The sequence below is a fragment of the Cavia porcellus genome, unplaced genomic scaffold, assembly GCF_034190915.1.
Source record: "Cavia porcellus strain 051 isolate PalLab524CR breed Dunkin Hartley unplaced genomic scaffold, mCavPor4.1 scaffold_12, whole genome shotgun sequence".
Classification (NCBI taxonomy): Eukaryota; Metazoa; Chordata; class Mammalia; order Rodentia; family Caviidae; genus Cavia; species Cavia porcellus.
The window spans coordinates 48,508,503-48,527,503 of record NW_026947495.1 but is presented as its reverse complement, the minus strand read 5'-3'; the positions used below and the strand labels follow the sequence as shown (position 1 = coordinate 48,527,503).

Sequence of the window (19,001 nt, the reverse complement as noted above, 5' to 3'; positions counted from 1 at the left end):
ACTAACAAATAGAAGGGTATTCAACAGCAGCAGCATAAAGTTAACTAATTAACTTTATGATTCATAAAATGTATTCATAAAATGTGATTCATAAAATGTAGTAGTTAGCACTATTAAAGGAGGATTGGGGATTCAGAGAATAAAAAAGCAAATTTGAACTATTAACAAGATATAAGAAGGAAGATTTACAAGAGATTTGGGAGAGCCTACTGAGGAATAAAAGGAAATTAGTAACATTAAAGAATAATTGCAGGTAACAACAAATAAGAAAAAAAAAAGCAGGAAATGAGAGAGAAATAAAGAAGAGGAAAAAAAGTTGAAAGGGGAAAAAAGAAAAAGAAATGAAATTAAATGAAAGAAGAAAAAAAGTGAAAAAAGAAATAACCCCGGCTTTCTGCCCCAAATCTGATGAAGGCAAGAGAAAAGTAATAAAAAATAGAAAAAAAATTGAGTCAAGAAAAAAAATTCAGTCTACCACCTTTTTTTAAAAAATTTTTCCAAGGTCTACCTTCTTGGTATCCAGCCAGTCATGATTCTCTGCCCTTCCTCCACCAAGGGCACCTCTGTACATTTACTCCAGACTGTAGTTACCAAGGAGGCATTTCTTTGCTCCTGTTGGTAGATGGGAAAAGGAGTGAGTCTTCCGGTTACTCAGAGTTTTATCTGTGCTGTGTCAGCACTCACGGGCTCTGGTTGCTTCCCAAGGAGGGCAGGGCCAGTGATCTTTCTTGCCTGAGCTTATACTTTTCAGGGTTCTCTGGCCCACTCCCTCTCTATTGTGGCCTCCTGTGGTTGTCTTTTACTAAATCACTTTGGGAGGATAACATTGGAGTCACTGAAATTGCTTGCCAGGTCCACATTTTTTCCATGGGCCAACTGGCTTTCCAGTTTACTTTTTCTCCCATGATCAAGTTTGAGAAGTAAAATGTACAAACTTGTTGCAGTTGGTGGAGGCTCATGTCTCTTCATTGGGAAGGGACGCCTCATTGCTTGTTCATGTGTGGGGAGCACTGCACCAATAATTGTATTTTAAAAATAACACATTGGAAAGCATATAGAGAAGTTTGAACCCTGATACACTGTTGATGGAGTGAAAAATGTGCAGTTGCTTTTCAGAAACAATCTGACAGTTCCTTAAAGTTAAGTACTACACTTAAATATGTGTTCAAAGAAATGAAAATATGTGTCCTTAGAAGAACTCACACAGTATCAATACCATTCAGGAGGAACATCGTTTCCACTGGAAGAAAACAATCCCAGTGCTATTAGATGAAGAAAGGATAAGTGAAATGTGATATATCCATACAATAGATTATTCATCCATACACTCAATAATACAATCTGGTTAACTTCAAAACATTATGCTAAGTGAAACAAATCATACACAAAAGGACAAATATATCTCTGCTTAGATATCAAGTGTGATATCTAGTATAGGCGAATGCATAGAACAGAAAATCCAGTATATGTTACCAAGTGGTAGGAGCACTGTTATTAATATGCACTAATAAAAAATTTTATACAGATACCTGCCCCAGCCTCTTCCCTTCTCTCTTCTTTTTCTTCTTTCCTTTCATTTTTACTGTTCTGGGGATCACACCCAGAGGGTTGCATATGAATAGTACTTGCTGTGCCATTGAGTTACACTCCAGCCCTGTTTATGGTTCTGTATTTTAAATTCTAAGCCTCATATATGCTAAGTACATGCTGCACTACTGAGCTACAAAATAACTCCAAGATGTCCTTTTTAACTGAACTCCTGTCCTCAACTTTTATTTAGAAATCCCATTAAAATGTTACCTAAAGGGGCTGGGGATTTAGCTCAGCGGCATAAGTGCCTGCCTTGCAAGTGTGTGGTTGTGAGTTCAATCCCTGGTACCGATAAAAAAGAAAACAAAACAAAATATACATATATTGTTTAAGTGTATAAGATAGATAACATATTACTGAGGTTTTTTTGATCATTGAACAAAACTGTTTGCACTCTCACTGTTTGAAAGTCCACTTTATATGCTTTAGTTTTGTAAGTTGAACAACTATTTCTAAGATGAAAATAGTAATCTATTAACTAGTGATTTCTTACTGTTTATTTTTTAAATTTTGTATTACTTGTACCCTTTTTGTTTTTTTCTTTTTCTCCTTAAATAAAAAAAAGAAGTGTTAAATCAGTTTTCATCAAAATAAAAACTAAATTTTGTTTTTAAAAATAAATACTAAAGGGAATAAAAAGATTGGAATGAAATATTGTAAATCATGCGCCTGATAAATATTTTGTATCCAGAATGTATAAAGAACTCTTGAAACTCAGTAATGACAAAACATACAACCCAATTTAAAACAGAGGCAAAGATTTAAATAGGCATTTAACCAGAAATATAAAAGTGTAGCAAATAAACATAAAAATGTTCAACTTTATTAGTTATTAAATTCTACAATCAGTGGTACTTTAGACCTATAAGAATGACTAAAATTTAAGACTACCCCATGTTTTGACTAGAATATTAAAGATCTGAAACATTCATTGTCTACTCATAGGAATGTAAAATGGTATAGCCACTTTAGAAAGCAGTTTGGTAATTTTGAAAAAATGATATACATGCCTAAATTGTGATCTAGTCATTCCATCCTTTGGTAAACACCCCAAAGAAATAGTGACACATGCCCACAAAGTGTTTTATATGTGAATGGCTACAGCAACATTATTTGTAATAGCTGAAAAGTTTAAACAACCCAAATATTTATCAAATGAGGGTTAGTTAAAATCTGGTATATATGCAGTGAGAGACAATTTAGCAGTAAAAGGGAATTAACAATCGAAACATGCAGCAAAATGAAAGAATCTGAAAATAATTATATTGAATGGAAGAAGGCAGAGGGAAAAAAAGAACATATACTGAATAATTCTGGAAAATGAGAAATAATGTATTGTTCTTGAAAGGGAATCAGTGGTTGTTTGGGATCTTAAAGTTGGGTAACGTGTATAGTAGAAGGGAAGCATTTTACATAAGGAGGCAAGAGGGAACTTGAGCATAGTGAATACTTGCATAATCTTGATAATGTTAATAGTTTTATAGGAGCATTATTGATAAAATGATCAAATTATGCACTGTAAATGTATGAAATTTATTGTACACAAGTTTCAAGAACTTTGCCTGGTTCCAATATAGACAGGTTTTAGATAGCATAGTTGAGTTCAATCATCCCCATCCCTTAAAAAAAATGTCAAATTTAATTCACCATAGAATATTCATTATGAATAACTGCAAAAAATAGATTTTCTGCTTGCCCTTTAGTCCACAAATCATTATAGCACTACCAGTGAACAGTCACATGTCTTAATTTCAATGTCTGGGATGATTTTTGACTTTACTTCTGTTCAGTTTATGCACAGACAATCCAGCATATAATTTGGTCTCCAAGGTGGACACTAGGTGTTCCCCTTGAGCTAAGAGCTGGCAGGATTTTGTCTACATTATGGTTGGAGGGCCTGTGGTAATTGGCCTAGTTTAATATATTGCAAGGGTCTTACAGTCATTTAACATCTCAGATGGACTCATATTTAGCCTAGTTTCGGAAGTGTTTTAAATTCTTGTAAATGCAATAGTCAATAACCAGTGCCACGTCATAGAGTCCTTTGGCCATATTTTGCCAGTTAACTACAGGGTTCAGTTGGCTCTCTCAACCTTTCCAAAGGACTGAGGTTTCTATAGAATGGAGATGTACTTTATTCCTACAGCCGTTGCCACCTCTGAGTTATTGAGAGGTAGGGCTTGAGTCATTGCCAGCTTCCAGGGAATCATTTCTTTGAGGAGTGCCTTGATTACCTCTATAGCCTTTTGTCCAAACTTTCAGGTGGTAGTTGATAGTCCTAGTCCTGTGAAAAATTCAGTGACCATTTCCAATATATCTCTTCCCATGGAAAAGAATCATGAAGGCTTTTATAACTTTTCACTTTGTCCCTTGAGGAAGAACCAATTTGTTTTTTAAATACTACCAGAATCCTCTTTTAATTCCCCCGTCCTAAGTATTTTTTCTAGAGATTTTATCATTCCTCAGGAACTGGGAATAGGATAAGGTCTTCAGGAACTTTAGGGCTTCCCTTTTTGACTCCTTATAAGCCATATAATTTCCCAAAAAGATTTTATCCATGCCTCTTTGGTGTCTCTTAAGTGCCAGCAACTGGCTTGGGAAGATAGACTGCCTGTTGGAATTGTAGAATTTCTTGCTTGTGCTTTATAGATGATTGCTTATTAGTTAGCAAGTACTTTTCTTTCCAGACTGCTGCATGGGCATTTAGCACCAGAAAGGTATATTTGAAGTCTGTATAGATAATTAGCTTTTTGTCTTTTTAAATAAAGTATCAGTTCTTGAGTTCAGTGGGTTCAGTGACCTGTTGTGAACTGACAGTTGTATAACCTACTTTTTAGTGTCTTTCTTTGACAAAGATACTGCCATCCATGAACCATACCTCCTTAGGGTCTTGAAGAGGCAGGTCACTGATGTCCTGCCTACTTATATAGCTCTGAAAAATCACCTGTTCACAAAAGCAGAATCTTTGGGAATCAGTAAGTCAGGATGAAGAGTATAGTAAGTCACTGACTTGTGAACTTTTAAGTTTTGAACTTCCACAGGTGTACTCTATAAGACTCACTTTTTAAGCTGACACACAAAGCCAACTTCCAAAAAGTTCTCCCAGAATGGCATTTGTTCATAAATTGAGGACTTAGGGGTGTCTAAGAGCATGGTTTGTTACTTGGTAAGCTGTTTTCCTGTCAACCACAAATAACCTTTTGTTTCAAGAATAGCTCTGATTTGATGGGGTGTCAAGACTTCCAGTTTTTGCCAGAGTTGTTTCACAGCTTCTGTTAGCACAGCTATAGCTGCTACTCTGCTTAGGCAGGGTGGCCACCCAGCAGCCACTCAAACTTTTGTGAAAAGTATGTCACTAGGTGGAGTTCTTCCTCAGGCTTTGGGTTAAGATAGCAAAAGCAATTCCTCTTTTTTTGGATGTGCAGACGAAGAAAAGTTTTCTTAAATTAGGTATTCCCACTACTAGAGCCTACGTAAGGGCATATTTTATTTCTCAAAAGGCTTTGTCAGTAACTTGTGTCTGGGACACAGACTCAGGACTTTTGACAGCCTCATTTATGGCTTTTCCATTAGTCTAAAATTAGTATCCAAATCCAGCAGACCCTAGCTATTCCCAGGAAGAAACAATACCATTGCATTGTTTCACAAGGTCACAGTTGAATCTAATCCCTAAACAGGTGTAAGAATATATACCAAGAATTGAGTTTTCTAGAGAAATATTCGAAACTTTTTCTTTGAGACTTTATATTTTTTCTAAGCTAGAAAATTGAGGGCTGGGATAGTGTTATAGTTGGATAACTTCCAAGTTAGACTGAAGATTAAAATATCATTTACATACTTTAGATGAATGGTTCCTTGTTTAAAGGATAGGTCCTTAAGTCCATTCTAGTGCTAAAGCAAAAAGGAGAACACTATCTCTAAAGCCCTGTGGGAGAACTGCCCAAGAATTCTGCTGTTTTTCCTTTGAAGTGGGATTTTCCCATTCAAAGCCAAACATGAACTGGTAAGCTGGTTGGAGGGAATAGAAAAGAAAGCATCTTTGAAGTCTAAAAGAATCAATTTGGGTTTCCTGGAATTAGAGAGAGAATTGTATGTGGGTCTGCCACCAGATGGTGGATTGGAATTATAGCCTCATTAATGAGGCAGAGGTCTTGTACCATTCAGGGTTTTGTACTCTATGGCTTTACTACAGGGAAAATGGGAGTACTGCAAGGTGAGTACTGCAAGGCCATGTTTGAGAAGCTTGCCTATGAGAGACTGGAGGCCTTTCTTGTCCTGTTCTTCAACTGACTCCTGCTTTTGGTGAGAAAATTGACTGAAGTTGTTTAGTTTTATAACCATTGATATTGCTGAATTTGCTCTGCCAGTTCATATTATGCAGCAGGATCCACCTGTTGGCTAATTAGATCAAGGAGGTCTGATGTAGTTCTAACAGGTAAATCCATTTTGGCCTTTGCTGTGTTTTGAGAATTGAACCCAAGTTTGCTTGTAAATCCATTCGTAGCAAAATTCCTAGTAAGGAGTATAAAACCATGGGACAATTTAAAATTCATTGTTGACCTTCAAAATGGTATGTCAGAACAGGAGTAAAGAAGCTTTGTATAAGGGTTCCATTGACTCCTCTTATGTCTATAGATCTAGACAAAGGATTTCTAGAAAAGGAAGTTAAAACAAGCCAAGTGAATTGAAATTGCTTGTACAAGATATCAAGGGTTACCCCAGGATACCTCACAGGAGAAAGATATCCATGGACAGGACATTGCAGGTTTCCCTGTGTCTCCTCAGTCTTCATCAGAGTGGGAAATGAGAGTTTTGTCTGGCCTACCATCTCTGAGAGACCCACTCTGAGACAGTCAGTCCTCCTGTGCCATGAGTCAGGCACATGAGCTGCTTGACACACAGAGCAGATTCATTTGGTGGCTTGGTACAGTTGTGTGCCCAATGTCGAGTTTTCTTACAGACTTTGACTAGCCCTAGATTTTCCCTTGGATAACTTGGGTGTACTTAAAACGTTGTCAATTACAACAATCATAATTTTGTTCTTTTTTCTTAGTCCTTTTCTTTTTATCCTAATCTAGATCCTGATTATTAAACATGACAAGCCCGTGTCCAGCAACTGGATCATAGGACTCTGGGGGCCCATCTGTAAACTTACCAGAATCTTTTGCAAGTATTGTGTTTCTCTGGGTGTCAGCCTCTGGTGGAAGTAAGTAGGAGAGCCCTAGAGACGAGTGAATGTCTGAGGACAGCATATCAATTTCCTTTTCCTTGGCGACCTCTTTTTAAGTACCATAGCTCCTGGGCCTTTCTAGAGATAAAAAGCTATAAAAGGCTGAACAAGGGATTTTACACAGTCGTCCTTGTCTTGCAGAAGCAATCTAACTGAAAAATAGTATAAAGAATTTAGAATGCCATTTTGTACCCATCTCTTGCCATTTCCTAATTTACAAAGACAAAGGTATAACTTTCTAGGCCCCCACTAGCTACCTAGTGGTGAGTTGACTGGAGTCTGTGAAGTAGTACCCTAGATCTTAACCATATCTGATTTAGATGCTAGTTAAATAAGACCTCATGATGTTTGATTTGATTCTTCTTGAACATGTATTTTACATGCAAGAAACATACAAATGTTGGGAGCCCAAGAGTAGAATGTTCTAATGTGTAATTTTTTATATTTTTCCAAAACTCATACTGTGAAGCCTAAATCCTCAGGGCAACTATATTTGCAGATGGTACCTCATAGGGAAGTAGAGGTTTGACCTAATAGGATTAGTATTCTTATAATAGACTCTAAATCACTATTTTCTGTGTTTTGTCAGAGATGGCTGCTTCCTATAAGCCAAGAGGCCGCAGAATGAAGCCTACCGTGCTGTTATCTTGATCTTAGACTTTCCAATCTCAAGAACTATGAGAAATAAATTTCTGTTGTTTTAAATCAATATTTGGTAATATTTTGTTATGACAGCCCAAACAAACTGACAAAGGTAGAAGTTCAGCAAACACTAAAATGTGATAATGCTGTTAGCAATAGTCAAATGTATTGTAAGTCAAATTATGGAAGAAACAGCTGGCCATGAAAATGTTGGCACTATCATTCAAAGGTTTATAAATATTAAGTTAAGAGCTTAGCAAAGCTGAAATTATTAACATAATTGAAATAAACTGTGAGTATTAAGATATCTTAAGAAATAAAAGTAATGCTTCATACTTTACTTGGTAGAAGGGGGGCGTGGTGGATAGCCCTGTGGTAGAATGTACAAGCAACATAGATGAAGGTGTTCATCTTCAACAACAAAAAACAAAACACAAAGCTTATGATGGTGGCACATGCCTGTAATCTCAGCCCTCTGGATGGAGAGAAGATTGCATGAATTTGCAGCCAACCTGGGTTACACAGTGAGTTTAAGGCCAGCTTGAACTACATAGTAAGCTTGTCTCAAAAAAGCAAAATACATGCGTGCTTACACACACACACACACACACACACAGAAAAACCCAATGCGAAATCACCTCTCACTAGTCAGAATGGCCGTTATCAAAAAATAAAAACAAGTTTTGGCAAGGCTATGAAGAAAAATGAATGATTTTACATTGCTGCTAGGAATATACATTACAATGGCTATTTGCCCATACGCTAAGTTGCTCAAAAAACTAAAAATCAAATAATCTTATGATCAGCAAATCTCACTTCTCATTATTTACCCAAGATTTGAAGTTAGTACATCTGAGAGATTTTTGCATTCCTGTTTATTCACAATACCCAAATTATGGAATCAACTTGTGTCTATCAGTAAATTAATGGATAAAGTACTTCTTTTACTAAATTCTTAGTCTGTTTGAGCTGCTATAAAAAAACGTTATAAACAGGGTGGCCTATAAACAATAAGCATTTTTTCCTCACAGTTTTGGAGGCTGGGAAGTATAAGATCAAAGATGCACAGGCAAATCTTGTCTGGCATGGGTCTGTTTCCTGCTTCATCATTGGCATCTTCCATGTGGTCACAGGGTGTAAAGCAAAATAAGCTTCCTTGGCTGCGTCCTATAAGGCACTAGTTCCATTAATGCAGGCACTACCCTCATGTCCTAAACAACTCCTAAAAGGCCCAACCCCGATGCCATTACCTTGAGGAGGTCTAAAATGTCAGTGTGTGAATTTGAGGGACACAAACATTCAGACTGTAGTAATTACCATCTAATTCTAAGCTCTCATATCCTCATTTGGGTTTCAGCAGCTCTTATATGGCCTAACTTTAGTTCTTGCTCTGCTATAGTAGTATATTATTCTACCCACCCTACACCCCTCCCTGCCTTCCTTCCTTTTGAACAGTGTCAAAAGGAAGGTCAAACTTGTGCCTACCAGGTAAGTGCTTCTCTGCTGAGCAGTACCCCAACCTGTACAATCAATCCTTAACACTGAAGTCAGAGAGATCTTTCTCAAAGGTTGGTTAGATAATATGATTTCTTTCCTCAAAATCACTCAGTTGTTTCCTATCTTTTAAAAAAGTAAAAATTTGAAATCTATATAATGACTACACAATTTGGCTCTATCTGTGGCTCTTTCTGACCTCATTTCTTCTCTTCTTATTTTATCGATATACTTTATCCTGAACAAACTAAGTACAATCCTGCTACAGGAACTTTGCATGTCTTTTTTCTTTTGTCTGGGAACCTATTCCCCCTTAAGAATGTTGACATTTTCTTTCTTTTGAGTTTCACTCAAATGTAATCTTATCAAGAAGGCTCTTACTCACTGCCTGTAGAATATTGACTCAATTTTTTTGTGTATGTGTGTCTTTTTGTGACAGGATTTCACTATGCAGTTCAGGCTGGCCTGATACAGTGATGTGCCTGCCTCAACCTCGCAAGTGCTGGGATTATAGGCATGCACCACCACACCTGGCCAACTCAACTTTTATATCATACATAACAGGAGTATGCAAACTACAGCCAGAGGTTAAGCCTGACCTCGCACGTATTCTGTAAATAAAGTTTTCTTGGAATACAACTTTGCCCCCTCTTTTTATATTTTGTATATTAATACTTTCTCACCATAATGATAGGTTTGAATATTTACAACAAATATGTTTGACTCACATATCTTAAAATATTTCCTCTATGGCCCTTAACAGAAAGAGCTTGCTGACCCTGATACTTATATATTATATATCTGTTTGTTATTTCCTGTTTCTATCCTTTAGAAAGTAAACCCTGTTAGGACAGGAGTTTTTATTGTTGTTTCACTGCTTCATCTCTAGTAACTAGAATTGTACTTGAAATGTAATGGGTGCTTAGTAAGTATTTCTTTAAAAAAAAAAGGCTGAATGAAATAAAGGACATAGATACAGTGTATATTAAAAGATTTTATGCTGGGCATGGGGGCACATTCTTATAATACTAGCCTACTAGGAGGCCAAGGCAGGAGTAGTGCTAGTTTGAGGCCAGCCGAGACAATTTAGCAACTTAGTGAAACCCTGTTTCAAAATAAAAAAATAAATCCTCAGTAACACACACACACACACACACACACACACACGGGTTTTAGGTTTTAAAGACAAAAATCCTATTATGTTACCAGCTTTATTACTACATGTCATTATTCCAGTAAGCATTTTGTTTGCTTTTGCTTTTTTTTTTTTTTTTTTTTTGAGACAAGGCTTCACTATGTAGTTCAGATTGGCCTTGAACTCAGTAGATACTACAGGCTGGCCTGAAACTTGTGGTGATCCTTTTGTTTCAGCCTCTCAAGTGCTGGGATTATAGGCGTGCACCACTATACCCAACTTAATCAAGCATGTCTTTAATTAAAAGAAGAAACTTATGTGTTAAGATGGTAGTATATAACATTATCCTATTACACCTAATGACACAAGTTACAACAATCTTAAAAAAAAAAAAAAAAAAGGTAAGGACAGCAGAACCAGAGGGGGGAAGGGATGAGAGACAGAGAAAGACACAATATTCAATAGTGGAAGAAACAAAACAGAAGGTTAAGTGTGTATCACAGTGGCAAGGAAGAAGGAAAAGAGAATGATAGAGGAAAAACAGGAGGGAGGAATAGGAAGAAGCAGAAATAGAATCTCACAAATTTCAAAAGACAATAGCTAAGAAAATCTGGTGACACACAGCATGGCATTACATAGTATATTATCTACTCAAAAATTATCTTGAGAGTTATTAATAAAATAAAAGAACAGAAGTATGGAATTTCCATATTTCTTTCTTTTTTTTACTATGTGAAAGTAAAAGCAACTGTTAGGAAGAGCAAGAAATGAAAGATTAAGACTATCTTGGCAGAATCAATGGCTTCAGAATTCCTGAGTCAAAAGAATGATCTAGATTCCAAGGGTCTTCTGCCCATGGAAATAAGGTATGTGGCCTCCCTGGAGTAGATGATGAATCTCTCAGAAAATATCAAAGAACTGAATCCAATTCCTTTAACCAAAGCTGCACATAAAGGTTACCACGGAGGTCTAACTGAGTTGTCTTTCCACATAGCTTTACTATTTGAAGAAATCAGCTTGTATAACTTTGTTATTTGTTTTACTTTTCAAAGATAAATTTTCTGATTTGAATTTCTTCTCTTTATTGATTATCTTGAGAGACATTATATAAAATAATTTGAAATCATTAAGGCCAGGCATCATCAAATCCCAATTTCTTTTTCTCTCCCTGTCTCCTCTTGGCATCCACCTGTGGTACTGGGTATGCACTGAGTTATGTCCCTTTTTTCTCTGTTCTCTCTTTTTTTTGAGACAGCCACTCAGCCTGGGCTACAATTGGTCAGCCTCTTGCTTCAACCTCCCAGACTTCTTTGATTACAGATGTGTGCCACCACACCCAACTTACTGATATCCTTTTAAACCAAACCTGGTGACTTTCTATAAACTGTTTTAAGACTTTCCAAAAATAAGCACAAAATAATGTTTGCTAGCATTTTTTCCTCAAAAGGTAAAGAAAGTACTAGAACTAAGAAAGTATCGATCACTGTGTTGCTCTTCACAGAGTTAATATAGATATAAAAACACATGGTTGCCACATTTATTAAATTAGCAGCAAAATAAATGTCTTATGAGAAGACAGAATTACCTTTGCAAAAAATTTTTTTCTTTGTACTTGGAATTGAATTTAGGACCTTGCATTTGCCAGGCAGGTGCTGTGCTACTGAGCTATATTCTTAGCTCAATATGGTTTAAACACTTAATACTTTTGGAAACTTTTATATCAATGATATATAATTTGAAAGTAGATTCACTCTTAATATGTGGATGGTAATAAATACTTAGCTTTATATTTGGATGCAAACCTACTTAAAAAGTATGAGTGAAACTTTGACATGTACATTTTACATAAGAGGAAGAAGTGCTTGATAATTTTCTGTTCTGGTTGTTTTTAATTTTTTTTTTTTTTTGGATGGTGCCAGGGCCTTTCATGTGCTAAATATATGCTATACCTCAACGCTATACCTCCAGCCATTTTTCATTTTGAATCACAGAAAATCCACACAGAAGAGATTTTTGAAAAACAATATGTGATTCTTAAGTCTGAACATTTCTTGAAAATGGTTTGTTGGGATTAATATCAGTAGAATTTCAACTACAGGACGAGAAAGAATATTACATTAGTTGTCACTATTGCACTTGAATGTGAATTCTCTTACTACGATTTCCAGAGTATAATTGTCTACAAACAATATGAACTCTGATCTTGGTTCACTTGTTAAAACGATAACAGTTGTACTCATGACTGCATGTTGATCCTTGAGTGAATATTCTTTAGAGTGATATGAAAACAAATGAGTAGTACATATAAAATTCTGATACTCAACCCAAAACATTCTGGATCTCAAGACATATGGTAGTCATGTGAAGTTTAGAAATTACATGTGAGACAAAACTGTAACTAGATCTAAAACAGATCATTTCTGCAATTTAAGGGAGCTTTGCTTAAATGACTATGTAAGTTCCTTTAAGAAGTTGAACCTCTTTAGGTTTAAATTACTTCGAATTTTAATGCAGAAGATGCATATGAGGGCAAACTATGAGACAAAGTTTTAACTGTAACTATAGGGTAAACTTTTAACAAATTAAGAACATACATTATTGTCCTTTCCTCATTTTCATGCAGAAACAGTAATCATTTCATCTGATGTTGTCTATCCCTATTAGAGTAAGTTTGATATTTTGGTGTGTAAGTGCTTCTCAGTTTGATTGTGCACTAATGAAAGGCTAGCATTTCTTCTCTTTTCTCATAGAGCTGTGCTGATAAATCTTTAAAAAATAGTATTTTTGACATTAAAAATGTCAGAATACTTACATATACAAATAAAGCTTATACATTTTCCTAATATAACAGGTTTATAGTACACAATTTATAAGTAAGATGCACAATACCTACTGTAAAATCCATATGACAAATTTATTCTCAAGACTTCTTTAGTTGACCTTTTTTACCCTGTGTCTGTTGTACTATGTGTAGATAATCTATGCTTGCAGTGTCTGGGTGAATATAGTTTTGATATGTTCACTGATTTTCTATTTGAACATGAAATGACAAAACCTAAATTGGAGCTCCACATTTTTATCAATGGTGTGCATGACTTTTGATAAATTGTTAAAAAGTAATCAAATAACAGAAGATTATGCCACTATTTTGTACTGTTGGTTCACTAACACTGTTTAATTTACATTATTTAAATTTTCCCCATCCCTTAAGTCTAGTCTATCAAAAAAAATTATTAAGCTATAGGCACTAAGGATTTCTCTGATGTAAATATTCTCAGCATGGCTGATTTCAAGCTACCATTATAACATCAGTGCACACAGAGTTGGCAAAATTTGAGTAGTAACACATCACTGTACAGTTTTGTTTGGGATTTTCTTTTTGAACATACTACAGTGTACGTAAATAACTGTAAGTGTACAAATAATGGAATAAAACAAGGATGAGTTCTATAGATATGCTTTTAGTATTGTGTATAATTTATTTAAGTTTGAAAATATTTTAGTACCGGCAACCAATTTCAGTAATGACAGTCTGCTTGCAAAATTTCTGAAAATTTAATATTTGACTTTCATTTCCTTGACTTTCATGGAGGACTGACTTGGAAAAGATCATACAAATGATTATGCAATTGCTGTAAAATTACTTCAAAATTTTCTCAGCAGGGTATAGATGCAGTTCAAGCGATAGAGCACTTTGCCTAGCAAAATAGAGGCCTAGTGTTCAATCTAGGGAACCTAGAGTTCAATCCCTAATACCAGGGGAGGGCAAAGGGGACTGACTTTTATTTCAAAGTTGGATGTGATGGCCCAAATTTGTAATTTTAGCTACCTGGGAGGCTGAAATAGAATTACAAATTCAAGACAGGCAAACAAACAAACAAAAATCTTTCTCTGATATGTTACTCCATTTTTAAAATACTTTGTCTTCATATTTATTAGATATTTACCAGAGACCAGCATGGTATCATCTTACCTCTGTCTGTCTTGAAGCTCACAGGTGAACTATGCAAATTTGCCTGTAATTGTTAGTATAGACCAGTAATACTTTAAATTTTTTCTTCAATAATATTTTAAAATTTCAGGCTAAGGATTTAGCTCAGTGACTCAAGCACTTGCCTGGTAAAAGTGCAAGGTCATGAGTTCGGTCCCCAGTTTAAAAAAAAATATTTAAAAATCAAATCTATGTTAACATTTGATAGGAAAATGTTTTCTTCATTGACTAGTTTTCCACATGAGTTGGGGCTGGGGATGCATGGTTGCCTAGCATGCTTCTGGTGCTTTAATCCCCGTGCTTCCAAAAAGGAAATAAAAAATGATGAGTTGGTTCACTAACATCATTCACAGATGAGCTAGTTTTTTTTTAAAAATGTATTTGTTATGCTCCAATTTATTGGACTTATTCAGAACAATGTTCAGATTGTCTCATCTCTGGTCAGTGAGAGCCACTTCATTTTTGGCTTCTTCAAATTGCCTACTAATTCCTTTTGTCATAACATCAATAACCTTTGATAGCTTCAATGCTCACTAATATGCCAGCGTAGTCAAAGTTCATCTTAAATATTTTCTGTCCCAGACCTAGAATTAGCTACCAGTTCAGGGAATTCTTTTCACAAGGAAATAGTGTAGAGACTACAACTAGGAACTTGTGCTTTTTGCTACTGCACTAGTTCTTGTTGCTAGGTATTTCCCTTTGGTAGATTTAAGAAATATGCATTCTTAAATATAAAATATTTTATGAGTTCATTCCAATACAGCTATTTTGGGATAACAGAGTTTTTATGTAACTTGTTGATTTTTCATGTTTCTTTTTTACCCACATCAAAAATTAATTTCCCCCAACACCAATTTATTTTTCTTTTCTCAGAGCATGCATGCAGTAATATTACAGTAAGGGTTGAAGATATTTTGCAGTGCAGAGTGATTGCCAGACATGCATGAGGCCTTGGATTTGATCCCCAGCAATGAAAAAACAAAAAGTAAAAAATTCACAGCATTATAACACCAGTAATAGCAGAAAAATATGTTTACTGGTAATAGTTTAACTTGTTTTATTGTTGCTTTGAAATTCATACGGTAAAGCCTGAAGAAGATGTGTCTGATTGCTTGGTTTTGGAGTGCTAGGGATTGAACACACTCTGCCACTGAGCTCTACCTTCAGTCACAATTATTGATTTTAAATCACTAGAAATACTTCTTTTCATTATAGTTAGGCAGTCATTTCCATGTATAATTAATTTATTTTATTTAGCTTTAGTTTTTAAAAGACTGCTTATTTAATAATCTGTTATTTTACGTAGTTCTAAAATCCCATATACTAAACAGATTTTTATGAGAAACCCACATACTATTTTTTCTGCCCTGCTCCTTTCTTCCTTATAGGTTGACCATATTTTTTTAAGATTTTGTTTTGTTTTGTTTTGTACTGGGAATTGAACTCAGGACCTTGTGCTTACCAGGCAGCACTTATACTGCTGAACTATATCCCAGCCCTTTTTTAAGTTGTTAATTTATCCTTTTATTCAAAAGGGTTAGATAAATTTATTGATGACATACTACATGTTTTTCTGCAAGTTCTGAATAGTATTTTGTGAAATTCACTGTCATATTTCATACCACATACCTGTTGTTTCTTCTCAAAAATTGCATAGTACTCCCTTCTGTGGCCATACCATGGTTAATTCAACACTGCTCTATGATGCACATTTGTCTTATTTCTAGGCCTTTTCTATAATAAAAAGTGCTTTAGTGAATAACTTCTTCTATATCTATTTTCATGTTTTTGTCAATTTTGGTCAGATTCTTAAATGTGAGGGTTATTACTCAAAAAATAAAAGTAAAACTGTATTAGATACTGCCCAATTATCTCTTCATAAGATTCTTCCATTTTGTATTCTAAGAAAAAGCCTAACATGCTATATTTGCCGATCTGATGGATGAGCAATTCTTAATTTGCATTTCTCTTACAGTTTTTTTCTTTTTTTTGTAGAATCATTTTCTGAGTTTTTTGAGAGAAGGTCTTGCTCTATTGTCCAGGCTGGCCTTGAACTCAGGACAATCCTCCTGCCTCAGCCTCCAAAATGCTGGGATTACAGGCATATGCTACCACACAAGGCTCTCTTTTCTTCGTAAAGTTTGTGTTTCTATCTCTTGCCACTTTGCTATCAGGTTGATCTTTTTCTTCTCTATTTTTAGAAACTATGTACAGTGTTACTAATTGTCTTACATACAGATATTACGTGTTTATTTTTCATAGTGTGTCATTTGTTTTTACTTTGCTTCTATTTTTTTCCATAAAAAGGTTTATATTTCATGTAATGGGATTTACTATTTACTTTATTGTATCTGATTTTGACTGTAGGAAAGTTTTCTTTTTTGTCCAATTATTGAGGAATTCACTAATTCTATTATGTGGTATATTTTTAGATTAAATATTTAATCTTGAAATCATTTGGTACAGTACAATGGATTTTATTTTATTTTATTTTATTTTTGTTTTTTGTCTTTTTCTTTTTTATCGGTACAGGGGATCGAAGTACAATGGATTTTATAAAACGTTTTTTTCTTACTACTTTGGGATATACCTTTTACTTATAATAAATTTCTGTGTTCACAGAGGTCAATTCCTAAATTTTCTGTTTTGTTTTTCTGTTCTTTTCCTCGTCAGTTGTTAACAATTAAATTATACGGGTTTTATAATAATTTAATGTCTGATATTCCCCTTGCAACTCTTTTTCAAAGTTTTTATGTGCTTTTCTTTAGTTTCCCAATGAATTTTATAATCAATTTGTGCATGTGGCAGTATTCTTAGTAAGAGATATTTGTCAGAAGCACCTTCAGGGGTTGGGAGAGAAAGGGAGGATGGATAAGAAATACTGGACCTGGGTATATACAATTAAAAGAGTTTGAATTGCATTTTTTACAAGGCCTATAGAACATAGTATGAAAATCTAATTCCAGACTACCTTCTGATTTGTTTTTCCTTATGTATTCTGGACTTGAGGTAATGACTCCAGCATTAACTCAGTTTTCCTATGTTAGAAATCCCGTTAGTCCTTCATTTTTCTCCTCAAATGTTTGCAGTTAGTCACCAAATATAAACTTTACATCAAAGTATCTGGTCGTTACTCTCCACAGCCAACTCTCTTTTACTGCCTTTTCATGGACTGTTAAATATTCTCTTCATACTACAGTCTGTGTAGCTATTGTTCCTTCAAATCTGGGTCCATCATGTTACTCTTTTGCTAACCTTTGTTGTTTCTCAGTATAAATTCAATTACTGTCTCTTGGTACATTAGGGCATTCACTCTTTTAGTCTCAGCCTCCTTTTATGGCTTTATCCTTGTCATGACATCGGTTACCCCTTTCCCTCACACTGAATGTTCATACTGAATTTCTCACTAGTGGATAGGAGACAAGATCTAACAGCTTTGTATATTTATACTTATGGCATATTTCTCTTAATTTATATTTGTGGTTTCTTCCCCTCTCCAAACCCCCGTTTTCATTGCCTGGTAAGCTCTTAGTATTGAGATGCAGTTCAAATTACATCACTTTGATAAACCTTCTATTGCCTCCCAATTAGAATTAATTGACTTTATTTTTACAAATCTGTTTTATATCCTTGTAATGTGAATTATATCAATCTCTAATCTCAGAAATTTCATTCTTTCAGCATCAACCAAAAAGAGTTTTTCTTCCAGCATTTAGCAGTATGTAGCATATAGCAGGCACCCAAGTGTTCATTCAATGAATGAGAACAAATAAAGCTTCATTTGTCTGTAGTGACTGAAACTGTAACAAGATATGACAGTGGCCAGCTTGTTAATACTATTGAGATCTGTTTGTATTTCTTTGCAGTCAACCTTCTGACACTTTGTTCCCTATATGGCAGTTCCTTATTCTTTGAGGAACCATTGATAATACTCATAGTAGTAATTAGATATCTATTCATTTCTGTTATCTACCTTGGTCCTAAAATCAGATGCTGCTTCACAGATGAAAGTGTAGCAATTTAGTTATTCCTTAGTGATAGCATATATAATATATGTGGAATAGGTATACTTCATATGTATAGAATTTTAAAATATCAAAATTAGAAAAGATCTACTGAATCATTTAATTCTGTTACAATATACATGATTACTCATTTAGGTATCTTAGATAGTAAACATGAATAGTATGTTAACTAATTACTTTATGACTACAGTAATTATTTTTTCTCAACTCTGATTATGTTCTAATTTTTGAAATGATCAAGTGTGACAACATTAAAAAAAGGAAGTAATAATGTTAAAAAGAAATTTAAGCACTAATTCTTAGTAAGAGGATATTAAATACTTGAAGTAATTTAGTTTAAAATTTCTAGTACACCACTTTAAAAAATCAGTTCAAAAGCATAGACCAAGTTGCATAATTAATGTATTTGAATTACCAGATAACACCAAATTATATTAAAGCTATATTTTAATATAAAATTAAACATTAAAATATAAAAATTCTCATGAATTTAAATATCTGTGCATTTTTAATTTACCAACTATTTTGTTAATGATTGATTTCCATCTAATTTCATTTCATCTTTGAGAATGTCACAAAAACATTTCCTAAACTATACAAAGAGCTCTTAACGCTAATTTGGGTTTCTAGTGCTGTAAAATACATTAAAATCAAGTTTTTTACTGTCACCACTTTTATACTTTGTTCCAACTTTTTATGATGGTCAGGCTTTATTTTGCTATGTCATTCCATCTTACAATCAAAGAAAAACTGTTGTAAGGTGCTTCAATTAAAAATTACATATAATGGAGCCGGGTGTGGTGGCTCACACCTGTAATCCCAGCACTTGGGAGGCTGAGGCAGGAGGATCGTTGTGAGTTCGAGACCAGCCTGGGCTACAAAGTGAGCTCAAGG

At 34.7% G+C, this 19,001-nt stretch overlaps 1 protein-coding gene across 1 annotated transcript in view; it reads right to left on the bottom strand.

Annotated features, from left to right (window-relative positions):
- LOC134478239 (histone-lysine N-methyltransferase 2B-like) overlaps nt 1-19,001 on the bottom strand; it is a 173,760-nt gene that overhangs the window by 8,859 nt on the left and 145,900 nt on the right. The window contains exon 4 of the mRNA XM_063258741.1: nt 509-612. Within this exon, the coding sequence (XP_063114811.1) occupies nt 572-612 (41 nt within the window). The 3' untranslated portion in view covers nt 509-571. The remainder of the gene's footprint in view (nt 1-508; nt 613-19,001) is intronic.